The sequence below is a fragment of the Vigna unguiculata genome, chromosome 7 (assembly GCF_037176805.1).
Source record: "Vigna unguiculata cultivar grain cowpea cultivar isolate G323 ecotype 2 chromosome 7, ASM3717680v1, whole genome shotgun sequence".
Lineage (NCBI taxonomy): Eukaryota > Viridiplantae > Streptophyta > Magnoliopsida > Fabales > Fabaceae > Vigna > Vigna unguiculata.
This window is the reverse complement of record NC_140798.1, coordinates 6,025,139-6,053,089: the sequence shown is the minus strand read 5'-3', so window position 1 is coordinate 6,053,089 and position 27,951 is coordinate 6,025,139. Positions and strand designations below refer to the sequence as shown.

The 27,951-nt window shown below is 34.0% G+C and overlaps 1 protein-coding gene and 1 pseudogene across 2 annotated transcripts; one reads left to right on the top strand and one right to left on the bottom strand.

Moving 5' to 3' along the window:
- Window positions 1-829: 829 nt before the first annotated feature.
- LOC114192782 (pentatricopeptide repeat-containing protein At2g22070 pseudogene) lies at window positions 830-11,314 on the top strand (annotated as a pseudogene).
- A 1,336-nt stretch (window positions 11,315-12,650) lies between these two features.
- Window positions 12,651-20,623, bottom strand: LOC114192306 (nuclear pore complex protein NUP1-like). Of its 2 annotated transcripts, none has more exons than XM_028081993.2 (9): window positions 20,271-20,623; window positions 18,543-18,589; window positions 17,668-17,786; window positions 17,081-17,282; window positions 16,675-16,974; window positions 16,514-16,600; window positions 15,708-16,403; window positions 14,841-15,490; window positions 12,651-14,569 (listed from the first exon to the last, which is right to left on the bottom strand). In XM_028081993.2, exons 1-9 carry the CDS (start codon window positions 20,542-20,544, stop codon window positions 13,060-13,062), a joined length of 3,885 nt encoding a protein of 1,294 aa, XP_027937794.2. In that variant the 5' UTR covers window positions 20,545-20,623; the 3' UTR covers window positions 12,651-13,059. The 2 variants fall into 2 exon arrangements, with proteins under 2 accessions (XP_027937794.2, XP_027937795.2); XM_028081994.2 differs by having other exon boundaries at window positions 18,543-18,586.
- Between the last annotated feature and the right edge of the window lie 7,328 nt (window positions 20,624-27,951).

Genomic DNA, 27,951 nt, shown 5'->3' with positions numbered 1-27,951 from the left:
CGCCTGTGTTACACTAGTAATAATAAAGAAAATTCCCTCTTTTGTGTCCACATTTCATAATACCAATTCTACCCTTTATAATATACTTATTTATTATTTTTAAAATGAATGGTTATTTTTACCTATTTTCTATAAAATTGTTTATCTTAATTATTTTTTATTCATCAACAATTAATCTTTCTATTTATTTCACTTTATTTTTAACATTTCACTTCATTTTTAATAAATATAAATTTATTTTATATATCAACTTAATAACATTACATTATCATCACCTACTAAGATACTATCATTTATATTTAAAAAATATGTATACACATATGCGATAACGCCTGTACGTACACTAGTCTCTTCTAAAAAAACTCTCCTTTCCTCGTTTTATTTTTTATTCTTTCTTTATATTATTTTTATTTAAATTTTCTAATTTAAAGGTGGCTCTGACAAAATACTATTTCCTACTAAATAAGCACCCTCCCTGTAAATTTTTGCTGGTCAAAAAACAATGGACGTAAAGGAATTGTTTGAGTTTCATTTTCATTTAAGCAGCCACAAATAAAATAAAGTTAAATATGATTTTGTTTTTCATCTCTATATCAAATTTTGACCCTATACAATTTGTATAGAAATCAAAATCAAAATCACTTTATAGTTATAGTTTAAATACCAAAACTATTGTTATTTCTATAATTTATTATGAAATATGTTCTAATCTAATGAGTAGAATCTAAATATGAGTTTACATTTGAATAAAAACAAAAATTGAACAACATAAATAAAATACATAAATTTATTGTTTTAATGAATCTTTTGCATGAATTGATTTTAGCAACACAGTACACACACATTGGGTTTTGGTAGCTCAAAATCATTGATCTATTTTCCATGGCTTATAGGTTTTACGTTTTGATTTTGTTGAGTCTCAAAGTTTCATTTAATTAAGTGGGTTTTTGGACACTGTGCTTGTGTCGATGCAAAACCCAAACCCTTCCTCTCTTTCCGACAAATGGGCTCTCCTTCTTCAATCCGCAATCAAATCCCGAAACCCATTGTTGGGAAGATGCATTCACGCTCCAATCATCAAACAGGGCCTTTGCCTCGGAGTCTTCTTGATGAACAACCTCCTCAATTTCTATGCCAAAACTGGGTTCTTCTCCGATGCCCACTGCTTGTTCCATGAAATGCCCCTCAAGACTACCTTCTCATGGAACACCATTCTCTCCATGCATGTTAAGGGCGGCCACTTGGACTCTGCACGTCAACTGTTTGATGAAATTCCCCACCCAGATTCCGTGTCTTGGACCACCATGATAGTGGGGTATAATCACTTGGGTCTTTTCAATACGCTATTAACACGTTCTCCGCATGGTTTCCTCTGGAATTTCGCCTACCCAATTCACATTTACCAATGTTATTGCCTCATGTTCTGCAAAGAAGACCCTGAATATTGGAAATAAGGTTCATTCCTTTGTTGTTAAACTGGGCTATCTGGGGTTGTTCCTGTGGCAAATTCACTGCTTAACATGTATTCAAAGTGTGGTGATTCTGTTATGGCAAAGGTTGTGTTTGAGCGAATGAGGCTGAAGGACAAATCAACTTGGAATACTATGATTTCAATGCACATGCAGTTCGGTCGACTTGACCTTGCGCTTTCACTCTTTGATCAAATGAGTGATCCGGATATTGTCTCTTGGAATTCCATCATCACAGGGTACTGTCATCAGGGATATGACAGCAAAGCCCTGGAAACGTTTTCTTCTATGCTTAAGAGTTCATCTCTGTCTCCGGATAAGTTCACTTTGGCAAGTGTTCTGTCAGCTTGTGCAAATCTCGAAAGCATGAAACTTGGGAAACAAATTCATGCATATATTGTAAGAATCTATATTGACATTGCCGGGGCTGTGGGGAATGCTCTGATTTCAATGTATTCAAAGTCGGGTGCTGTTGAAATTGCTCGAAGGATTATACAGCTAACTGGAACTTCGAGTCTTAATGTTATAGCATTCACATCACTTTTAGATGGCTATGTCTAAATTGGGGATATAAAGCCTGCGAGAGAGATATTTGATTCACTGAAGTGTCCTGATGTAGTTGCATGGACTGCCATGATTGTTGGTTATGCACAGAATGGCATAAGTAGTAATGCTTTGGCTCTCTTTAGGTCGATGATAAGAGAAGGTCCAAAGCCAAACAGTTATACTTTGGCAGCACTATTAAGTGTCTTCTCAAGCTTGGCTTCTCTGGATCACGGTAAGCAGATTCATGCAGTTGCTATGAGATTGGAAGAAGCATCATCAATTTCTGTGGGTAATGCTTTAATTACAACGTACTCAAGATCTGGTAGCATCTTTGATGCTAGGAAAGTATTCAATCAGATCTGCTCCTACAGGGATACCTTGACTTGGACTTCCATGATTTTGGCTCTAGCTCAACATGGACTTGGAAATGTGGCCATAGAACTGTTTGAAAAGATGTTGAAAATTAACCTAAAGCCCGATCACATTACTTATGTTAGTGTGTTGTCTGCTTGCACGCATGTTGGATTGGTAGAACAGGGTAAACGTTACTTTAATTTGATGAAAAATGTTCATAACATTGAACCTACCTCTAGCCACTACGCATGCATGATTGACCTTCTTGGGCGTGCTGGATTGCTTGAAGAAGCATATCATTTTATTACAAATATGCCCATCGAACCAGATGTGGTAGCCTGGGGTTCACTTTTGTCTTCTTGTAGGGTTTATAAAAATGTTGATTTGGCTAAAGTAGCAGCTAAAAAGTTGCTTCTTGTTGACCCCAATAATAGTGGGGCGTACTCAGCACTTGCTAATACACTTTCAGCATGTGGTAAATGGGAGGATGCTGCTATGGTTAGGAAGTCAATGAAGGACAGAGCAGTAAAGAAAGAACAAGGATTCAGTTGGGTTCAAATCGAGAACAAAGTCCACACTTTTGGGGTTGTTCATCCCCAAAGAGATGCAATCTACCGTATGATTTCAAAAATATGGAATGAGATAAAGAAAATGGGCTTTATTCCTGACACCAATTCTGTGTTTCATGACTTGGAGCAAGAAGTGAAAGAACAAATCCTTAGACATCACAGTGAAAAACTTGCCATTGCATTTGCATTAATAAATACTCCAGAGCATTCTACACTGAGGATCATGAAGAACCTTAGAGTTTGTAATGACTGTCATACTGCTATTAAATACATCTCTAAGCTTGTGGAAAGAGAAATCGTAGTTAGAGATGCAACTCGATTTCATCATTTCAAGGATGGTTCTTGCTCGTCAGGATTACTGGTAGAAGAAACAAATTACATTTGGTGTAGACTACAATTTGACCAGTGGTATACTATCACATTCATCTGAAAGCATAAATGTCCCATTACTTTCTATCCACATGTTTGGATCTGTGTCTGCACCTACTTGGTGTGGGACTGGCCAGAAGCCACAATACATACGTTCTGCATTTTCTAGTTTTGACAAGAAAGGAATATTTACGGCTGAGACAATCAAGATTTCTCAAGAAGTCTCAAACCAAAGTGTACATTTTCAGCAACTTAGGATTTTGATGACTTGGGCCTAGCCATAGGCCTAATCAAAGGCCAATCACGATGCTTCTTTCTTGGGCCTAATAGCTTCAAGATCACAATGGGCCTAAAGGACTCCAAATGTTTCTCCCATGGGCCAATGAAGACATCAAGCTTCCTAAAAGTCCATCAGAATATATTTATTTTTGGCCAATTGTTTAGGTCATGCTTTGAAAATAAGTCGTAAAATTACTATAGGTAGTTTTAGATCGTAATTCATCTAGCTTTTGTAGTCAGGTCCATTTAAGTCCAATTACAAAAGTCTAGACCAAGTTTACATCTATCATTAGCCATGAGTTGCACATTTAGCACATGTGTTAAATAAGGAAAGTGTGACATGCCACATGGCATGTGATCCACTTTTTGTGGATCTTAGATCTAGATCTAGATGCACATTTTGCACATGTATAGTTACATTTGCATGCCATTTCACGTCTCATTTGAGTTGCATTTAGGAGCTCACTTTCTATACTATAAATGAGAGTCTTCACATCTTGTAAATGTTACTCTTGAGTGAATGCAAAGTTACTATGTCAATATCACTCCATAAACCTTGCAATTGAGAGTCCTTAGCTAAAGTATTCTCCTAGAATTCTCCTCTAAGTTGGCCTAACCTCTTAGAGATTTTCCATCCCCAACCATTCCCCAAACACTTCTCTCATCAAGCACATCGAAGGAGCTTCATCAAGTGGTATCAGAGTCAGGTTTATGGAGTGATCTCGACATAATAACTTTGCATTCTTTCAAGAGTAGTCTTTACAAGGTGTGGAGACTCTCATTTATAGTAGAGAGTGAGCTCCTAAATCCAACTCAAATGTGACGTGAAATGGCATGCAATGTAGTTAAGCATGTGCTAAATGTGTGTCTAGATCTAGATCTAAGATTTGAAAATTATGGATCAAGTGCCATGTGTCTAGTCACGTCTCCCTTGTTTTACCACATGTGCTTAATGTGCAAAGCATGACTTACTCTAGATGCAACTCGTGGCCTAGACTTTGTAATTGGGCTTGATTTGACCCAATTGCAAAGCTAGATGCAATGTGCTTTACAATTTATTTTAGAAAGCAAGGCCTAAACAATTGGCCCAATTGAAAGCTCTCTAATGATCTAGAATAAGCCCATCATATCTTGATATCTTCTTTGTCCCAAGAGAATAAGATTTGAAGCCCATTGGGCCTTTGAAGATCCATGCCCTCTTGTATCTTCCTTAGCATGTTTCTAGTGACTAGGCCTTTGATTGGCCCAAGTCATCATCCTTGATGAAGCTCCTTGCTTGATGAGAGAAGGAGCCTCCATGACTGGATTGAGCGGAAGCAAAGGTATTTGGAAGTGTTTGAAGGTTGCAGAATGGTTGGTGGTGGAAGATCTCTAAGAGGTTAGGCCAACTTAGAGGAGGAAGGTTAAAGGAGAATTCTAGGAGAATACTTTAGCTAAGGACTCTCAAAGGCAAGGTTTATAGAGTGATCTCGACATAGTAACTTTGCATTCATTCAATAGTAACCTTCACAAGGTGTGTAGACTCATTTATAGTAGAGAGTGAGCTCCTAAATGTAACTCAAATGAGACATGAAATGGCATGCAAATGTAACTAGACATGTGCAAAATGTGTATCTAGATCTAAGATCCACAAAAAGTGGATAACATGCCATGTGGCATGTCACACTTTCCTCATTTAACACATGTGCTAAATGTGCAACTCATGGCTAATGCTCGATGTAAACTTGGTCTAGACTTTTGTAATTGGGCTTGAATGGACCCAATTGCAAAAGCTAGATGGATTATGATCCAAAATTACTTCTAGTAATTTTACAATTTATTTTCAAAGCATGGCCTAAATAATTGGCCAAAAATAAATATATTCTGATGAACTTTTAGGAAGCTTGATGTCTTCCTTGGCCCATGGGAGAAGCATTTGGAGTCCTTTAGGCCCAAGAAAGAAGCATCGTGATTGGCCTTTGATTGGTCCTATGGCTAGGCTGAAGTCATCAGATTTGAATCAACCACTTTGGATAATTCAGTGACCCTCATGTTTGTCCCTCATGTTTGTCTTTAAAGGTTCTAACTTCTTTTTGTAAGTAAAAGTCATAACTCATTGATTGATGCCGTTTTAGTTTGGAAGTGCTATTTTGGGTGGTATAGTATATTTGTATTGTTGCTGCAATTATTTCACTTTTTTCTTTATGATTTTCTGAAAGTAACTTCAGGGTGGACCTAGGATGATCACACGTATTATCCAGGTAATTTTTTATTTGTATCTGCTAGCAAAAGCCAACACTAATCTTCTATGTATTTACAAGCAAAAGAAAACTTAGATACAAAATCAATGTTTATTTACCTTTCTTGTTTTTGAACTGTATTCCCACAACATTGTAGAGGACAGAAAGCCCTTTCTTATTTTAACCCGAAAAGATTATGGAGAAGGCAACTCTGGAAGGGCACTGATAAGTAACATGTACGCAGGTAAGATCTCACACTAAGTTGCTTCTATGCGGGGATCAAACGGACAGCAGTTGACCTTCTCTTTCTCCCCCTCTTTAGTTGGTATCATTAGCAACTCTATACTTTCTAAGCTCTTCAAACCAATTACGCTGTTATCTCAACGAAGATGACCATTTTCTTGAATCTGAAGTCTGAACAACTTCACTAATAAGCCAGAGACCGAATAGAGAGAATTGGAACAAAATTTGAGAAATGTATCTCGACACGAAATTCTGAATTGAATGATTCAGCTGTTACAGTGGATTTTGAGGCACCACCTCTCTTTGATGAGGAGTTCACTGCTGAAATGCATAATCCTGTTCTTGATCATGATGAATTCAATGAAGAGGCAGCTAGTGTTAAACTTAGTGATAAAATTTCTGATTCCAGTTTTGAGATTAAGGCTGACATTTTCAGTGTTGTGTTAATTAGTCTCAATGCAGCTGATTCACTTATTGAAGCTGATTTTTACCTTGATGCTTATGCTGAAAAAGCTGCTGCAAGTGTGAAGGGACCAGTGATTTTGGATGCAGATCTGCTGCTGCAGCTGCATAAAAATTCTCTGGAAAAACAAATTGGAGCTGATTTGGATACATTGCATAGACTGGATGAGCACATAGGATCCATAGTGAAGAGTTATTTTCTGACTTTTGTATGTAAATATAGTAGTATTAGATTTTGCATGCTATTTGGGGTATTCCTCTCTAGCATAGTAAATAGTGAAGTAGAAAATAGTGTATTTTACCTAAAACTAAAAAAGATCAACTTTGATTTGTGGCCAATCTGAATTGGGCCAGTTTGTTGTAGTTTTAGGAGTAATGTAGCTTTCTTTTCTTTTTCATTAGTCTAGGATAGATTAGGTCCCTTTCTCTTCTTTTTTCTGTTTTGAGTTTGACTCCCTTGCCATATTGAGGTCAATGTGCAGTTTAAGTGTGGGGGGAGGCTTTAATTTTTTCGAGTTTTCTTAACTAACAGCACTAACAGTTTTGTTTTTCTGGTTTTAGTTTGTTTTTTGTTTTTCGTGTTTCAGGTACTGTACTTACTGGCATTTAGTCCTAATAGCTTGAAGATGGCCCAACAATTTGGTTCTACTTTTGTTTCATCTAAATACTTCAGTTCTGCCAATTTTTCTGTTTTTTTAAATTCTGTCCAGTTTTAAATTCTGTTTTAGGTAGATTTAGTTAGTTTCAATTGTGCTATTTTTATTCTTCTTCAAAAATCGGTAGTTTAGTTTAATTGTCGTTTTATCTTGCTGATTTACATTTGTGTAGCTAGTTTAAATTCAGTTTACTATATAGAATAATTTACATGAATTTACAGCTTTCATGAATAGTATGCTTTTCATGAGTTGTAGAGTCAAATTCTGATGTTCTTGAGTTGTAGAGTAATTAGTAGATATAATAGTATGCTTTCATGAATTTACACCTGCTCACATAGTTACTTTTCTGTTGGAATACGTTTAGCATGAAAATTAAGATTAGGTTGCATAAAAAAATAAATGCTGACAGCTTTGACCTCTACTGCTTGTCTGGCCTATAACTTTATCCACAATGATCCAATTGAATGGATTCTTTTTGCTATCGATACCTGCCTCAATTATATTTGATTTAAGTACAAGAATGTCATTTTTGGAGTTCTGTGGTAGGTGCAGTTTAAATTCGAAAATACCAGACAGTTTGTAGAATTCAATTTTGACAGCTGGTTTTTCTTTGTCCTGTTTTTTTAAGATAAAAGTAGTGCACATGCTAGATTTTGGTTCCTTTATAATTTTCAGTAATTAACCTTGATTTTAGTTTTGTTTTACTGTTCTAAACTTGTAGGAATCAATAAGGTAAATCATAGATGCTGTTTTAGGCTTAGTCTATGCTGATGTTCTGTTTTGCTGTCAAATAGTGCTAATATTGGGTGTTTAATGTCAGGTTTTGCATTCTTTTCTGTTTTAGGTAGATAGCTTAGTTTTTAATAGTCTTTTATCATTTAGAACTTGCTTAGATAGTGATTTATGTATAGATAGCTTAAGCATCTATTTTTAGTCATTGTAGTATAATGATAGGACTACTTTGCTGTTTTAGAGTAGTTTAGGCCTGCACATATCATTTTTCATGGTTCTTGCCGTTCCTGATTTTTAACTCAGTTTTTATCCTTCATATATCATTTAGAATGTGATGAAGTAGTTGCATGATAGTTACATTTACTAGTTTGGTACAGTTTTGCATTTTAGCCTAGTTGGACCTAGTTTAGTGGAAGTTTTAGGTTCTAGATAGTCAATTTTTGAGTTTTTGGTAGGTTTTGGTAATCGAGTTGTTTTTGAGTTTCTTTTTACCATTTTAAACTTATCTAGAGAGTTTCCTTAAACTTTTCTATATTGTTTTAGTGCAGTTTAGATTTTTAGCTTTTTAGAGTAGTTTTAGAGAGTTGTCTTAGTTCTAGATAGTGAAATTCTGTTTTGAGGTTTAGTTTTGGGAAGTAAGTAATTTTTTTAGTGTTTGTGTCTTTTAAAACTTGTTTCGGTAGTTTTGTTGCACTTTTTATAGATTTGCATGATGATAGTAGAGTTAATTCTAGTTTTTTATTGCTAAGTGTGTCATTAGATTCTAAATTTGAGTGGATGATTTCTTGTAGTTTTTGCATTTTGGTTCAATTGATTTAAGTAGTTTTTGCATGATAGAGATGTAGCATTTCAGTTTTGACAAAAATTAATCCTGAAGAGATTTTGAGCCTTAATTCTTGACTGTGTGCTTGCATTCATGTAGAGTAGCATTTCAGAATTTGCATTGATTCTGTGAAAATAAAAAGAAATTACACAATTGGAAGGTCTTAATAGATCCCTCTCATAACCTTCTATTTATAATGATAAAAACTGATACGATGGAAGATGGAAGATGAAAAATCAAAAGACTACCCTAAATACCTAGGTACAACTCATAGAGTGCACTAGACTCATAAGTACAACTGGAAGTAGTTCCAAACACAGCACTCCCTATTTTAGACTTAATAATTACTCTAACATACATAAATTTAATAATTATTCCAACATATTCCTTTTGGTGTTACTTGACCTTAGATACACTCTAAACATGATCTAGGCCTTGTTTATTCCAGCCACTTAGTCAAATGTGACTTACCTAGATCTTTTGCCATTGCACATGAATCTTTAAGCTTCAATAGTACCCTGTTACAAGCCAAGAAGACCTGAAAAACCATGATTTACCTAATTTGTGAGTATGAGAAGGTCAAGGTGCATTGGGAATTTCAAGTGTGAGCGTGGGAAATCTGATTTGAGAAAAAAAAAAAGAAAAAACAGAATTGGTTGAGTGATGAAACAAAAGCTGGAAAAAGAAAAAAATGGGAAAAGAAAAAGAAAAGGTGGTCTGAATTACAAAAGAGAAGAAAGAAATAAAAGGGTGGGAAACAAAGCTGAATTGAAAGAGGAACTTGATGACAAATTCATTGAACTAAAACTGCACTTGAATTTCATGCTGTCACCTTGCTTTTCTCATGCTCACAGGTTCATAGCTTTGAATCCCTTTCTAAATCCTACCCAAAAACCTGACCACATTACAAGCCAAGATAAAGTCCTAGTGATTTGGAGTGTGCTTTGGATAGAGTGATGCTAATGGGAAGCTTTTCAAATTCATGAAATTGTGCTTTTACATGTTGTGCTGAGTGATAAAAATAAGCCTATACACTTTGAGCTTTTAAGTGTAAACACTAGCCTTGAGAGGTCAAACTGACATTGCTACTAATCTTGATTGTTTTCTACTGAAATTGTATTGAATGATGATGTTTTGACTTGTTGGAATTCATGAAACTTGGATTTGGAGGTTTGATGGCCATTTGACAGTTTTAGCTAGTTTAATACAGCTGAATTATGCAGATTTTTTCACAGGGAATGGAGTGTGATTAAGTTGTTGGGATGTGTGTTCTGTTTTTTGTTTTGGCAAGGAGTCCAAAAGGGTTAAGTGTGGGGGTGTGTTAAGTAGATATTTTGTGATGTTTTTAATAGTTAATTGTGTCTTTCTTAGGAATTATTCTAGTTAATTAGCTTATATTATTTGTTAATTTCTCTTTTATTTTAGAATTAGTGTTAATGGATTAGTTTTCAGTAGTTTAGCTTTGTAATTTGAAGTTTAGGACTTTGAGTTTTAGTTAGTAAAAACGTAAGTAATCTAATGTTAGGCGCATAAGTTCTAGTTTAATTATATTTATTCATTGGTTTAGTAGTGTAGTATCCGTTTAGTACATAGTATTGTTGCTGGTATTAGTTTCCTTTAATTAGCACCATAGTTAGAAAATATAGACAGCTTAGAGTAGTTAGAATAGTAGTAGTCGAGTTGTGTCATACTTTTAGTTTGAAATATACTAGTTCACTAGCTTAGTTTAGTTGTTTTTCATTGGTTTTGAACAGCTAACTTGTGTAACTTGATTTAGTGCAGCAAAAGTAAACCAAGGACAGCTAAAAGGAGTTATTTGAGGTTGATCAAGAGCAAAGAAATGGAAAAACCAGGAGCTTAAGCTGGGCGTGACAGCTTTTTGGTCAAAATTCTGAAATGTTGACTTTGGGTTGACCTTTTGCAAATCAATTCCTAGACTTGAACTAGCTGTGGGAAACTTCATGGGACATCAAAATACACTTGTTGGGATCTGGAGAACCTTGGAAAGAGGACTAGAAGTTGACTCAATCAAGCATCTCATAGTTTAGTTAATTAGTCTAGCTAGTTTAGTCTAGTGTGATATTTTCCTAGAGAACTAATATGCTAATTTAAATTTTGTGGCTTTGGTACAGGTTAATACATTTAATCCAGTGGTTTAATGCTGATTAAAGGAAGATCAACCACAAATTACAGCAAGTGCAGAATCTGAAATTAAATTGGAGTATATTCATATGCTGAATTTTGACTTTAGAGTTGACTTTCATAATTGAAGCTCCAATCCATGTCCAGGCTGTTGGAGACTCTAAGAGGCCTATCATGTGATGTGTTGAAGGCAAAAATGACCATTGGAGTTCACTTAACCACTGCCAGTTGTACCAGAGTTAATTAAGCTCAATATAAGAGATAGTTTAGTTTTAGGGAGGAATTTTCAGTTTTATTAGTTTTAGAAGTTAGACCAGTTAACTACAGCTGGTTAGGAGAATTTAGGGGAGTTAAAGCATTGTATATAGCTTAGTTTAGAAGCAAAAACGTCAACTTTTGATACAACTCACATTATGCAGAGAACATAAACAATTTCTTAGTTTTCTCTCCATTTTTCTCTCATTTTTGGCTTGGAGCTCAAGAAACTAAGTGAGATAGGCTGAAGAACTCCAAGGATTGTGTTCTACATTCGGTATTGTGTTTCAATTCATGTTTCTTTTCAGTTTCCATAGATTAAATTCTCTTATTCATTTTCGTTCTTACCCATGTTCATGTTGAGTTCATGTGATTTTCCAATTTTTTTGTTCAAGTTCATCTTCGAATTTTGTTTTGATCAGTTTTGCTTCCATATCCTACTAAGTTTTGGTTATGGATTCATGTCTGTAACCTAGTGTGTCCGAAAGATCGAAATATATTAGTTCGAGTTAAACTTGGTCTAGAATCAAAACTGAAAAATGAGCAATTCTAAGTTTTCCTTAACTGTTACCACAGATTTTGCAATTCATGTGGGAATTTCGTTGTTAGATGATAAATTCACTTCAAACGTACGATGAAAACGTTACCCAAAAATTTATAATTTTCTTAAAATATTAATAGTTAATAAAATTAAATTTCACACGAAATTTCTATATCATATTACTATTTATAATATTATTAGAAAATATTAGTCTTCTTCCTTAAGGGAAAATGATAAATAATGTGAAGTATATTCAATCGAAAGAGATGTATTGATGATCAGGCTTTACCATGTTAAAATGGATTTTAAAAAATTCAAATTCTTTTGAAATGATTAATGATATATTAAACCTGCACACTCATCATGGATAAAGGGAGTTTCACCAATGTTGCTAGGAAAAGAGTGTCAAACCTGAATAGAGAAAAATATTGAGAAAAAAATGTCATTTTATACAAATAAATTTCCCTTAACTGATATAATTCATAGAATCAAAAATAAAAATTAATTATGGAATTCCTAAATGAACAAATTTACAAAAGACCAAATAGGCCATTTAAGCTGGAAAAAAAACTTCCAGATAATTTAAAAATTATCTATCATATGCATAAAATAATTAACAAGAATATTACATTTAACATTTAGATTTGATAAATGTACATTCTATAAAAATTTACTAAAAATGTAATTTATACCTGGTATAAACTGAACATGTATCTTTTCAATAATAAATAGTAAAAATAACAAAGGAAATAAATTTAGGAACTAAACTGTTTATCATATGTAAACTAGAACACCACAGTATTGATTCCTACTATAAACTCTCGCGATTAGGAATAGCTGAAAGATATATCTAGCTTTAAACGAAACACCAAAATTTGACAAGAAAATGCCACCATTGATGGAATAGCCCAAAATAAACCACCACCTCGTTGTCAGTGAACAAACAAAACTTGATGCTAAAATAAATGGAAAAAATAAAAGACCTACTAGCTAGCTAATAATCATTCAAAGCTTACTCACTTGAATTGTAAGTTATTTCAGAACCAGCTAAGCCATAAATTCATGCCTATTTCTGGCTATGATACAAGTAACGAGAATACAGGGATTTTGTGAACATAACTGACCAAATCTTTGATTTAGTACTATGACCTAAAACCATTACAAGTAGAGCACAGATTATGTTCAACCATATCATAGTAATACAAAATTGTGAAAAATTGTCTTGCACCCAGCAAGAAGCAAGACAAACGAGATTGACAACATTGCACCTGATTTACTTTCAATAGCGTCACTTATCCGGACAGAAATTCAGAGATCACTCGCCTTAGAGCTTATTAATTTGTAGCATTAATAAAGCCTGCAGCAGCGACGGAAAAAACCATTTTCATCAACAAATAGTCTTACTTCTTCCGCTGCCTATGCTTAACTTTCACAAATTTTCGACCAGACTTGTCACCGCCACCAGTGCCCAATGAGAAACTCCCTCCAGCATTAAATTCAAGACTGCCAGAAGCTTGAAATGGAGATGGATTCTGAGGTGCGATGTTCTGTTGACTCCCAAACTGGAAAGGAGTAGCCGCCGCTGTTGGAGCTGATGCTCCAAATGCAAAATTTGATTGAAGTGGGGCAGGTGCAGGTTGTTGGCCAAACACAGGAGTTGTGGGTGGATTTGCTGGTGGAGTTGCTTGAACTATGTCCTCGGCCATACTGTCCTCCATGTTCATCTGATCGTTATTAACAGGAGCTGAACCAAATGAGAATACAGGACTAGAACTTCCAAAAGCAGGCTGGGTGTTGGTAGTAGCTGTAGCAGAAGTGAATGAAAACTGAGGAGTTGATGCAACAGCAGAGGATCCAAACATCATGGGAGAACTGGTAGAAGTAACATTAGGTGTGGATGATCCAAAGGAAAACCCAGGGGTAGATGAAGATGATGAATTAAAAGATGAACCAAAGGAAAACCCAGAGGAAGGTGTAGATGCTGAAGTAAATGAAGACCCAAATACAGACTTGTTGGGCTGCCAACTTGAAACCCCAAACACAGAAGAAGTTGTGCCACTACTGGAACTAACAGCATTGGCTTCTGAAGAAGCGGCAGGGGTACTCTGCCCTGAAGTTGTACCCGCGTTGAAAACGTTTGTGGCGGAACTAGAGGAAAACAATGAACTGCCTGAAGCAAAACCTGTGCTCCCAGTCAACCCAAATAATGGGGCTGATGCAGATGAACTAAATGGTACTGACTGAGTCTCAGAAGAAGTTGGAAACACACTGGTAACAGAAGATGCCAGACTACCAGGAACAGACCCACTTGTAGTGCCCATGATAGAACCCAGAGACTGGCTACTTCCAGTAGTCGCTACTGAGGAATTAAAGCCAACAATGCCACTCCCTGTGATTCCAACTGAAGCAGAAGAGCTCCCAAAAATGCTGTTCTTGTTTTCCAGTGGTTCTGAGCCAGAAGATGATGATACAGGTAAACTTGTTGATGGTAAAGGAGTAGATCCAAATTTGAAAACTGAAGTTGTGGGAGATAAAGATGGCACTTGGGAGGAGGAACTGTTATTAGTCACTGCAACTATGGCAGGGGTGCTACTTGTAGTGCAAGGGCTAGTGGAGGTTACAGTGGCACTATTGCTGCCGTTGCTTGCTGCAAGTGATGAGCTACTAAATATATTCTGATCTGTAAAATTGTTTGTAACAACAGAGGAAAATGGAGAGGGGCTTGAAGCAGCAGGTACAGCGTTTAGATTTGAACTGTTTCCAAAAGTAAATATATTTGTAGATGATGGCATCAATGCTGAAGAAACAGCTGGTTCAGACGACTTGGCTGTGAAACCAGTGAATATAGTATTAGACTTAGCACCAGCATTTTCTAGTTCAAGTTTTGGCATTGAATCAACAGGACTTGAGCTGCAAATGAAGAAGACATTTAGTCAACTGATTGTTGAGGTACTTCACTGAATATAATGTAAATGCCTTCATATATCATTCCAATTTCAATTGAACAGTGAATCAAGAAAAACATATAAATAACAAAGATCCGGGTCAATTTGCAAAACGCAGACACAAGTTCAAATTTCACTCTAAATATGAAAGTATAATTTAAGCCACAATAAAAATACCCTATGCGAGTAAAAGATCTATTGAGATTTAAATGCAAGCCAAAATTACATATGCTAACCTGATCAAGCTTTTTGGCTTTGAGTCAGAAGAAGAGCCAAATTTAAACACAGTAGATTCACCACCAGATGAGGAGAAAGTAAACGGTACTTGGGGAACCTTGTCAACAACTTTGTTGAAGCCAGAATTAACCAAAGGAGCCTCAGTACCTGGCTCTTTTGACGATGCAACCTTCTCTAAACCAAATAGTGGACTAGGCTTAGTAGAGTCCTTTGATGGAGCAACAGCAGCTGTCAGCTCAGTTGATGGAACAACTTTATTCCCAAAGTTAAACAGGGGAGAATTAGCAACTGATCCATTAGGTGTAGTAGACTTGTTGGAGCCTAAACTTGTGTTAGAAGCTGCTGTAATTGCACCTGTAGTTGGCTTAACAATAGGATCAGAGACAGATGAAGTTATATAGGGTGATACATCAACCTTCTCTTCAACAGTAGACCCATCAGCTGTCCTAACGTGAGGTTTACCATCTACAGTAAAAATTTTGGACGGCACCAGCACAGATGAACCCGGGGTTTTCTCCAGTACAGTTGGTTCAATAGAAGAGGCAGTTTTATCAGCCAAAGCAGTGGAGACGGCAGTTTCCTTCCCCGATGTAGAGAAAGGAGACACAGCTCCATTAGGACTGGCATCTTCATCCAGCTCCAGATAATCCTTTACAAGAGATAGAGTACAAAAACAACAGTGAATAATCATGGTGACATATTGAATCGCCTTTTTCATTTGAAAAGCCATTCAGTTTAGTTTGTCAAATAAAAAATCTTAAGTATTTAAGAACACTTCCTGGCAACTGCTTCAATAATCATTATTGGGGGGGGGGGGGAATAAAATAAAATCATCGCAAAGAAATTAAAAAAGCAAAATCACAAACCTCGGGTGCACTCATATGGAATGCCTTGTTTTTCTGTGGAGAATGATACCCTGCTTTTTTTCCAGAGGAATCTCCAGATTTTAAAATAGAAATATCTTGTTTCCTTGGGACTGTTGCATTTGCATCAACAGTAGCATCAGTAGAAGCAACCAGTTTTGAAGAACCATTTTCAGTTTCATCTATTTTTGATTTTAACCTTGGAGCACCAGCAGACATATTTTTAAGTGTGCCATCCAATTCATTATCCCTAATGTTATCCAGGAATTTTGATGAATCTACTGTCTCCATACTTCGAAGAGCTTGCCCTCGTAGCATGGATGAAGACAACTTTGTTGGGGATTTTTCTTTAGGAGAAACCAACTTATCAAGCTGCTGAAGTATTTTTGAAGCCATCTCACTAGACTTTGAGGGTAAAGGAGGAATGCTGGTACTAGGCATGGTGTTATCTACAGTTTCTGCAGACAATTTTGAATGTGTATGCCTAACTTCACCCAGCAGATTAGGCTTCTGCATGGAAGATGAGGGTTGTTGAGCAGCATCAGTACCAACTACACTCCTATCTATAGAATGAGGGTTTCCCAAATGAGATGAGGTCAATCTATTAGAAGATAGAAGATTAGACTTGTGACGGATTCTGCGTATAGGACCAAAAGATCCTATATCATTATCTAATACAGAACTTCTACGTTTTAATAGCTGCAAAAAAAAAAGGAGGGAAAATAAGGAAAAATCCAATAAAATATCCCCGAGAGATCTTAAACAAATGAACTAAAAACAATAGGACTTGCAATCATATGAATCAGTACCCCTTGTTTAGATCCAGAAAGCATATGATGATCAGTTACATGCTGAGCTGAAGATGATGGCTCACCTTCAACAGCAACACTGGTACCCTGTAAGAGAAACCAAATAAATTTCAACACCAGATACATAATGATAAAAAATATCATTCAGTAAACGGGCAAACCTTGGGTAGAGAGCCTGGATGAACCCTTGAATAAGGTGTTCGAGCCATATTATATATTGCTGATCTGCCACGAGATCTTGGAGTCACAAAACCATTTTCATGAACCCTGGTAAGGGTAGTAGTCCTTGGCACAATTGACATAATAGGTGATTTTTGAGCAAAATTTTGACTTTTCAGTAGTGTAGGATCCTCCCTGGGAGAACTTCGCAAGCCTAACATTGATGGTGATAACTTTGAAGACCTGCTACCCATGTAAGCCTTGGCAAGCTCAGCAGGGGAAGCAATATCATCAACAGAAACCTGTAGGCATAATATAAGAAGACAGATGAAACAAAACAGGTAATTAATAATTTTACAATTACAATGAAACATGTATGAAAGATAGGTATGAAGCAAATGATCATACATTTGAAGTAACCTTCGCAACGTATGGGGTTGAAACAAGATCCATCACATTTTCTACTGCTGGAGTTTTGGGATATTCTTCCCTTTGTGCACGAGGTAAAATTGGATCTGACGGAATCACTTCTCTGCTCTTCCTTTCTTCCTCAACAGAAGAACCAACAGTTCTTGATCGCATAACTTCGGTCAAATGCTCTATCTCTGATCTGTGGAATAATATAATTTTATTACATTCAAACTTGTCCTAAAAGGAATGTTGTAATACTACAAAATGAAACAAATTTGCAATGGAATACAGAAGATGCAAAGTGCAAGTTTCAAAACAAGAAGTCCATAAATTCAATAAATATTGCAGCTTGTGCAAATCACAAACAACCACCAATCACTACACATACTATGAATGAAGTGGGCTCAACTACATGATCAAGGGGCAACATTGGCTCTGTTAAGAACCAAAGGATCGTACCACCAATCCACATCATAAAGATACAACTAAGTTATATGTTGGAAGGAAGTACTAGACACAGACAGATCAACCCAACACCAGAATCAGCGGTGCTACAGGCAGTCATGCACGTCATAGAAAAATACCTGGTGAAAGTTTTTTGCTTCAGCAGTTTCTCAAGTTCAGTTAATCCATCTCCATCAGAACTTTGAATACTAGTTTCACCTACTACTCCTTTTTGCTTGCCCGAGTATTCATTTCCAACCTATTCCTCAAACAGAAAAACAAAATGATAATCACAACAACAATAACAGGAACTAATATCAATAAACATGGCATAAAAGACAAGAATCAAATATTAGTAGCAATAATAGCAACGTGGGTATTTTAGGTTGCCTAAGTCCCACTTCAAGTAGTATGAGATGCTCATGGAGCATTTAAGAGTTTGGTTATCCCACCTAAGTAGCTAGCTTTTGAGGGTAGCTTCCCCAAGTGCATGGGTACTACTTATCAATTAATATTAGAGCTAATTGTTGATGTCTCGGAAAGTGCTGCTAAGTGAGGTGTCATTTAGTGAAAGTCCTCTAGAATCGGCTCTTTGGGGCAGAGCTACGATATGAAGTTCGGTAGGCACCCCAATTAATTTAACAAACAAGGAGCAGAGTTATTCAACCAAATCAATTGAACATGTTTTGAATTTCCAGTGAAAACTATCCATCTTGGCATATTATACATTCAAAATTATATTCCTTTGAAAGAGAGACAAAATAATCATCGAAGAGTCTGAGCTCTCAATAATGATTTGTCAACAAAAAAAAAATAGTGTATCAATAATCAAGAGAAAAAAGTAAAGCTTCACTATTACTCAATCTTCATAACTGGGTAATTTTATGCTGTAATTTAATAATGAAGAAGCCAACGAATTACTAGCAGCACAGTAGAAATGCATGCTTATCAACACCCAAAATACTATTCATAAGGAGAAGCGAACACATATAAGATGTAAAGCATGTCTACTTACAATGAGAGCTGTTTCCTGGTGATGGTCCCTCACTTCCTGTACTACTTCTGTGCCAAAATATATATACCATAAATAAAAAAAGGAATCATATTTCTCACTCAAATATCAGAGAACAGCAAACAAAATAAAAAGGAAATTAAAAAAATGAAAATTCACATAAAATTTACAACTAACAAGTTACATGGGCATTGGTTCCCAAAATGAAAAATAGGGAAAGCAGAAAGCCCAGAGAAAAATTTCATAGCATTGATTCCCATTTCTCATTTACACTTTCCTACTCTCAACTTTGAAATTAGATAAGCAACACAAACCATTTGCAGCATGTTTGTATGTGTAGAAAGATGATGAGATGAAAGAAAAGGAAAGAAAATGATGGAATAAGATGCTTTAGAAAACCAGAAATAAATGGAATGTGTAAATTCCAATGGGTCCAATAATCAAAACTTTCAATATTACACACTGTTGAACCAACTGCATTTCTCATTGTATCTTTATATATACATCCAACCCCTTCCCTGCACAATTTAACATTACGTCACCCATCCCGTCGCCTTTGTCTCTTGTGCAGACAAAACACCAAACCCCCTCTCCTCCTTTGCAGAAACTTTACCTGTTCTATTAATTTATTTATTATAATAGAAATAATATCATTTTAAAATACTAAATAATAAATATAACATATAACATTCAAAAAAATAATCAATATTCATAGTTAATGACAAAAATAATATTGATAATAAAATGATAAATGCTAATATTAAAAATATATTAATAATGAAATTATTATTAATAATAATAACTTATTTTATCTTTCTTCTTTAGTTTCTTTCAAATCAAACACATACATACACCTTTACATTCTCATTAATTTCCTCCCTCTTTCCACCCTATTTCACTTCAACCAAACAAACCCATCTTCCACTTATTTCTGACACATTTCTCCTCTTTCCTTCCGGCGGATTTCTTTCTTCCCAAGCAAACAAAGGCTTAATAGCACAAATTATACCACACTACTTACATTCTTATAGATACTGTTTACAAACTAATTCCACGTTACAAATGATGGAAACCACTGAGAGAATCTACAACTCTACAACCAACCCAAAGCCAAGCCAAATCGGTTCAGGGATGCAGAATCTAGTTCCCAAACCCCCACATGCACTTTTCTCTAGAAAGCAACCACTTCCTGTAAACTCAAAAAACAAAAATCCCGACCTTGTGCTCCATGCCAACATTCTAAGTGAAGAAGAGAGTTTCCTTCGTTTACACACACCCAGTTTCATTCTATCCTTTCACCCACATCCTCAATACACCAAACTCAATTTAAAACCCGCATTTCCATCACATTAAATTACAGCACCATCTTGTTATATAAGACAAGTTTTATAATTTAGTAACAGGATACACAGTATCACACAACAGGATTTTTTCACAAATGTTCAGAAACACGTAACATAGCGCAAAATTCTCATGCTTTTAGACAATTAAGATTCCATGAACTAAAATTCAATTAGTTCAGAAATGTACACACAATAATAGTGATAATAATTATCCAAATCCCGCCTTAAATGCTTTAAAAATTGAACACATTGACATTATTAATTGTCAGCACTAACAACGCCGAAAGAGATAATATTATAGTGAAATAAATAAAAAACACATGCAAAAGAAAAACCTAAATTATAAGGTATCAATTTAAATTAATTGATAATGTGTTCAGAGAGAAACCTTGTGGTGTTGGTGCTGCTGCTGCTGGTCCTGGTGGTGCGGGAAGGCGTTTGAGGAAAAGCGAGCCGAAGAGTTTGTGAGCGCTGGAAGCGATTAGTCTCTGCGCGGGATCGACGAGCTTTGAGAACCAACCGTTGTTTCGGTTAGGGTTTCGCAGCGCTGTCGGTGGACGATCATACGGCGTCGTTTGAGTTTTGCGTAAGGGTCTTTTACGGAACTTGCCAAACCCCCCGCCGCCGCCTTCGTAAGGGTTCTCTTCATGCGCCGGCGCCATGAGAGAAAAAGAGAGAGCTTCGAATTCGAGAGAAGAAGAAGTTAAGAGAGAGCAAAATTAGGGTTTTAATCGCAGAGATAGAAAGAGAGGAGAGAGAAAAAAAACAAAAAATAAAAATTAAGTAAAATAAAATAGAAAAATAAATAAATAATTGTAAAAGGAAAATGAAACAGGTAACGGATATCCGATGAGCGCGGAAGCGAATCTCTCACTACTTTTGTATTATTATTTTGTCTAAAATAACTTTTTGTTCCTCAAAAATTATATTTTACATATGAACCTTAATTAATTTTTTTATTATTGTAGTATTTAATAAAAAAGTAATTTCTACTATGTTCTGTTATTGATGTACATTAAATAATACGATTCATTCGTAGCTTATTGTAAGTGATAAGGTAGTTCTTTTTATCCCAAATAAATGTTTACATACTGTTTTCATCGTAAATATTTTTTTTTCCAACTTTGATGTTTACAAAACTTATTGTTTATTTTAGTAAGTTGTTTTATTGATATTTTTTAAATAAAAAATTGTTTGAAAAATAATTATGTCAATGAAAAAATATGATAATTCACATAAATCCTTACAATTATTTTTTTTTCTAAGACAACAAAAATCGATAAGGATGATAAGAATACTAGTTTGTCAAGATTTGCATTATAATATCTTTTCTTTTATATTTGCCAATAATAATAATAAAAAATCAAATATTAAAAGGATTTTTCGTCTTAGAGTTATAATTTGTATATTTAACGAATCCAACCATTCACATAACTTTTTTGAAAATTCTTGAATACTTAGAAGTATTTTAAGTTGTTTTTATTATTAGGACTTAATGTAAGTTTACTTTTTAATTATTTGATCATTCGTTACACCTGTACAACTTTTTTTTTATTTATTGGAGTTTTTATTAGTGATAGGTAGTTTTTTTTTTTTAATCGTTTTAGAGGTGTTTTTAATTTATTAAAATTTTGTTGGTTTGGATTTATGAAGTATTGTCATTGATTAGGTAATATTTTAATCTATTTGAATCATTAAAAATCATATGCAAATCTATTTTTTTTAATCTATTAAAACGGGTTTTTAATATATTAAACATTTATTTTGTACACTTATGTTCTAATTAAAATGACAAGTTAATAGAATGAATTGTAATTTTAACATTTTAACTAATAAGTAAAACTAATAAAATGAATTGTAATTTTAATCCATTTGACAAATTGAATTTTATATAATCTCTTATTTTAAAATCAATTCACATGAAATCAAAATTATTCTTTTTAAAATCACTTACAGAAAGAATCCAAACTATGTTGGAAATTGTTTTTTAGACTTTTTTTTTTTTGTGCATTTGTGTAATCACTATCTTGATTTGAAAACATGGAGATTTAGCTAAGTTTTTTCTTCATTGATGTGATGACTTAGTTCTAGGTGATATTGTTCTTATCTCTCAATTAAATTTTAGCCTTTATATGTTCTTGAATAGGGTTTCCAAGTGTAATGTAGTAATAGGTATTACTAAGAGAGTAATAAGTTGTGTAGAATTGAATATTTGGTTTGTTTTAGTTGTTTACTTTTATTTTCACTATTTGGTTGTTTGTTTTGTAAAAATTTTGAAATCATAGTGTGATCTTAATTGGTGTGGTTGAATAACTAGGTATGACTTTATATAGTGAATCAATATGAAAATATGTTGTTTCAATTTTTTTTCTCTTTGTTTATGTCTTGGATTTTTTATTTGTCCTATTTCTTTGTATGCATTAATTAGAAGTAACAATATTCTAAAATTAATATATTTAATAATATTCTCATTCTAGTTTTTTTTTTTTTAAATATGTGATAATTCAAGTCGCCTTTCTTGAACTATGTTTATAAAACTAACATTTCTTATATTATTATTCTTCTTTGTTTTTAATCAAAAATTAGATAATATTAAAATAAATAAGAGATAATAATATTAATGAAGAAAGATAGTTTTGTCAACAATATTTAAAAATGTCTGCTAAAAGTTGTTAAAAGATAACACTAAATTAGTAATTGACAGAGAGGATGAATTAGTTCCTTGAAATATTTTTAATTATTAAGAAATTTTTTTATAGATATTTTTTCAAACACTTAATGAGTTTGTGGGTTTTTTTTATCATTTGAATACATAAAAATAATAAAAGTCAAGGATAACAGATTACATAATATATTTTATTTTAGACTAGTTTGAATCTCACTAATTCTATATTGAGTATAAATTTTAAGGTTATTTATAAATGTTTATATCACAACCACAACGGTCTTTTTAAACATGCAATCACAGTTATAAATAATACAATTAACAACCCCTTAACTACCCTCAAGAAATATTACAAACATTTTCATAAAATCTATTTGCATACGCATTAATACAATGTTGAATAAAAATAAACAAAATAATCAAGATATATATCACTTGTTTGTGATGGATATTAAGGATTGAGTTGGTCAATACTTAGCAAAATATTGAGTAGACAACCCTCTAAAGTATTTTTTTTTAATGAATTATTATAAAATGATGTTCTTGGAACATTTCTCAACAATGTCTATAAATGTACTACATGAAGTCGATATTATCTTGGACACCATAAATCGAAGGGGTATAAAAAGAATCAAGGTGTTAGACATGTTCCACCAATGAAATATAAAAAGCTTGGTTAAGTATGTTAATAAATGATGTTACATTGACTGTACTCATTAATTAAACAAATTAAACAATAATCACCCATTTATGTAATATGATTGTGCTACTAAAGACCCATCATGTGAAAGCCTATTCAAAGCCCACAAATACATTGACATTACACAAGTTTCATAACTTTTTGTTGTAGCATTGATTACCCAATAACACAAGATACACTAATTTAAGCTTTAGAAAACCTTTTATAAGTAAACCTCTTAGATAACTCACGTTTTAGGCATTGTTTAGTAAATTGCAAAATAATTTTGGTGATTGACAAATATAATTGAAAAACCATCTCAGTACTATGTAAGGATAATAAACATGTTAACGAGTATGAACTTCTTAAAATATTTCTCACTTAAAGACAATCTTGAGAAGTGTTTGTAACGTCATTTCAATTTTGACTTAATCAATGATGTTAAGTGGTAATCAATTATTTTGTTTTTAGTAGTTTTTAGAAACATATTTAAGAACAATTTACTCAATTAATGTTTATGTGCACCACCACGAAAGAACAAATAAAGGATAATCTATTAAATGCACAACAAATAACCTTTTATGAGAAAGAGTAAGTTAATACGTAACCAACTATCTAGAAAAATAGTTTATTATTTGAGAAAACAGGCTATTGAAGTATACTATGTTGATCAAAGAATAATTTATTGTTAATAATGATAATTGATTATCATCAATTATTAAACAATCACCAGTGGAGTAAGGGCTTTTTGTCCCGGTCATTTTCCTCATTTTGCCTCGGGTCTGGAACCGAGGCATATTGGGGTGAGGCCAAAATGTACCTCTTTTGGCCTCGGTTGTTACCCGAAACCATAAAGTCTCTTTTATGCCTCGGTTTTAAATGAACCGAAGCCATAGGTAAAAATATTTTTTTTTAATTAAATTTTTCGCGAGACATGTCCCTCTGCACGTTCTTGATGATAGGTTTAACGGACCTCCGCGTCACCACCATCATCCGCCTCATTCTCCTTATCTTCTTCCTCCTCCTCCGCCTCCCCCTCCTTTTCCTCTTCGCCGGAAAAGTCTGTCACCAACTGCAAGAGCTTCCCTGCAATACAACATCACACCGAATCAGAACCCCCGTCCCAGCACAAAGCTCTCACATTTCATCTTCCCCAAACGTTCACACCCAAGAACAAATCAGAAATAGAGAAACAGAGAGTCGGAGTCTCGGACAGGAGCGGTCGTTGTCGCGGCGGCCGGAGGGCTGGTTTCCTTGGTGCTCGCGGACCAATTGTCGTGTTCCTCGGAATCAACACTGTCATCACGCCCCCTGCAGTTTCAATGCCGAGGCTAAGAGGAGTAACATCAAGAAGAAGCAAGTCCTTAACCTTCTCGTTCCCCTCGCCGCTCAAAATAGCAGCCTGCACTACAGCACCGTATGCCACAGCCTCGTTGGGGTTAATGCTCTTGCAAAGCTCTTTCCCGTTGAAGAAATCCTGCAACAGTTGTTGCACTTTTGGGATCTTGGTGGATCCACCAACGATGACAACGTCGTGGACGTGACTCTTGTCGATCTTGGAGTCCCTCAAACACTTCGTGAAGACTGTAGCGGCGACGGTTCCGAGGGTGACGGAGACTCTATGTTGCGTTGTTCTCCTCTTCGTAAACTAGTTCTTCCGTCGGCACGCCTCTCGAGCAACGCGAGTGTGGGGTGGTGGTGGAACTCGTCAATAAAAATCCAATGGCAAAAAAACAAAAAGTTTCAGAGATAGAGAGTGCGCGCAGAGGGGAAGAGTGAGGAGAGTGTTGTCGTAGAGAGAGATGGAGCAGCGGCGCGCGAGGAAGAAGTAGACGAGTTCGTGCCCTAATTAAATTATATGGTCTCGGTTCAATTAATAACCGAGGCATATAGCCCTATTTGGTCCCGGTTCAGTGCCACCCGAGGCCAAAGACGTAACCGCTAGTGGCATTTTTGAAATTTCTAGCCACCTTTTTGGCTTCGGGTCTATTCAACCGAAGCATATAAGGACCTTTTGGCACCGGTTTTTTTTGAACCGAAGCCTATAACCCCTTTTGGCTTCGGGCTTTTCTTGAACCGAGGCATAAAAGTTGCCTGGAATTGCAAAAATGTCACCGTGCCGTTATATGCTTCGGTTCCTTACCAACCGAGACCTATAAGACGAGGTAAAACTGCAATTTTGCACTAGTGAATATATTTGTTTAAAATATCCGTGAAACACTTTGCAAAAACTTTTTTACAAATCTACGGAGGTTGTATAAGTTTTGCTTCTTCGATCTTAAATCCATTTTTTTTTCTATATGCAACACAAACATACAATGAAGAAATGTAATTCTAATACGCCTTATAAAATCCTCAGTGTCATCAAGGCTCATTATTAAAATATTTTTAGGACTTCAACTTGTTAATCATTTCTCCCCTATTTTGAACAATCTTTTTTATATGTATTACAAACTCATCGTAAAAACATCTTGAAGACTTCAACTTGCTTGAGCATCTTTCTCTATTTTCAACAAACTCTCTCTTTTTTCTATGATAAGAGACTCATCATCAAAATCTCTTTCAGGCTTCAACTTGATTAAGCATCTCTCCCTATTTTGAATAATCTCTTTCATTTTTATGACAACATTTTTCTAATCCTATTTGTTTCTCTTAGGTCTAATTAATGTCGTTTAATTAAAATTCTACATTTTGTGAACATAAAAAAAAAATGCACACTTCTCCCTCTTTAGGCATTAGAAAAAAGTAAAACTTTCATTTCATTAACATTCAAAAAGTTATTACAATCATGATTTAATATAAAAGCATAAAAATAGTAGAAACAAAAACATTAATGAATTTAACTCACAACAACATATAAATAAAAAACAAACAAAGAAACTTAATCAACAAATCAACAAACAAAACATGTATCTCTTAATTTTTAGCTATTAACAAAATATTTTGTTAAACACTTGATAAGAGAGTAGATTTTTCTACAACTTAAAAAAGCAATAAATATAAAGGTGAAGGGGGTTAAAGATATTGCAGAATACCTTTTAAACTTGTTTGAATCTCTCAATTATACATTCAATATAAATCACTCAACCTTATAATAACTATTTTTACTATTTAGTAATGCTTAAATTACAACTACAACACTCTTGTGAAACATGCAATCACAATTTCAAATAATGCAACTAAGAACCCCTAGAACAACCCTTAAGAGATAGTGCATACCTTTTTTTCTTTTGTAAAATCTTATTATAAACACACCAATACAAGGTTAAACAAAAATCGACAAAAGAAATAAAAATATATATCATTTGTTTATGATGGATACTAGGGATTGAATTAGTCAATACTTCACCACAAAATGTTGGATAGACAACCTTTTGAAATAATTTTTTAATGAATTCTCATAAAGACATTTTAGTTTTTGACTTAATTGATTATGTTCAGTGATAATTCATTATTTTGTTTTTAGTTGATCTTTGAAACACAATTGAAAAAATCTAATTGATTACATTCCTCCCAATCAGGTATCTACATAAGCATGACAAAACAATTCATAAAAAATAATCAATTATGTTAAGTGATAATTGATTAAACATGCAACCAATAACTTTTTAGAAATAGAACAAATAAACATTTTATAGATTAATTAGAAAGATAATGGATTATTTACAATGACTTTAAAGTATATTGTTTTGATCGAAGAGTAATTAAATAATTAATATTAATGATAATCAATTACTTTCCTGATGATAATTGATTATTACACAATATAATCAATTAACATATTCTTGAATTTCTTTATAAAATCTTTTTAAAACATTTTTTGCAAATCACTTGAGGTTATATAAGTTTCGTTTTATTTAACTTAAATTCACACATTTATAGTATGTAACACAACTAAGAAATATAATTTTAACACACAATATAAGATCTTAAGTGTTATTAAAACTTATGATCAAATCATCTGTAAGATTTCTACTTGTTTGAACATTACCCCTTGTTTTCACCTAAAACAACATAACAAAATATTTAGAAACTATATTTATTAAATACCAAAGATTAGGAAGATCAAAATTTTTGAAAAGTTCAATTGAATAGTTAGAAACATAAAAAATGTGGGAGAATCAAAAGAGACGAAGACATCACAATCATAAGAGAAAAAATTGTCAACTTAATTATAAATTAAAATATAAGAATCAAAAGTTTATTTAATACCCTAAAGAGAATTTAACTATTTATTACATACAAGCAAACACAAAAACAAATACATACCTATATTATATAATTGAAAATTTATCTCAAAAGAGTAGGATTATTTTTATGATTTATCTCATAATACTATATTTTATAAATAATGACAACATAACTTATACAAAATAATGAATTAAAATTAAGAAAAAATAATGACAACATAACTTAAATTCAAAGTTAAAATATGCAAAAGAAAAAAACAAATATAGTACAAAAGACTCAATTTTAATTAGACCTTGTTAAATGTAGATATTTATATATAACCAATTAATGGTGCAATTTATCCGGCAACAATTTGTTGATTCAAAACTTTATCCATGAATGAGTTCGTTTCACACACATGTTCATGATTACACCAAATGCATTTATTCAAAGCACATGTTTCACGTTTATATGCACCATTTGAATTTGACTTCAACGTAGTTAATTTGAATTGGAATATCATTTTCAGCTCTTGGATTTAGGCTTCAAACTAAA

What these genes read in the sequence shown, in the direction of transcription:
- LOC114192306 (XM_028081993.2), bottom strand. Translation starts at nt 20,544, where the DNA reads ATGGCGCCGGCGCATGAAGAGAACCCTTACGAAGGCGGCGGCGGGGGG. An exon ending in ACCAGGAAACAGCTCTCATT is followed by an intron (nt 17,787 to 18,542) that starts GTAAGTAGACAT and finishes TTTGAGGAATAG; the next exon opens with GTTGGAAATGAATACTCGGG. An exon ending in AAGCCAAAAAGCTTGATCAG is followed by an intron (nt 14,570 to 14,840) that starts GTTAGCATATGT and finishes CTTCATTTGCAG; the next exon opens with CTCAAGTCCTGTTGATTCAA.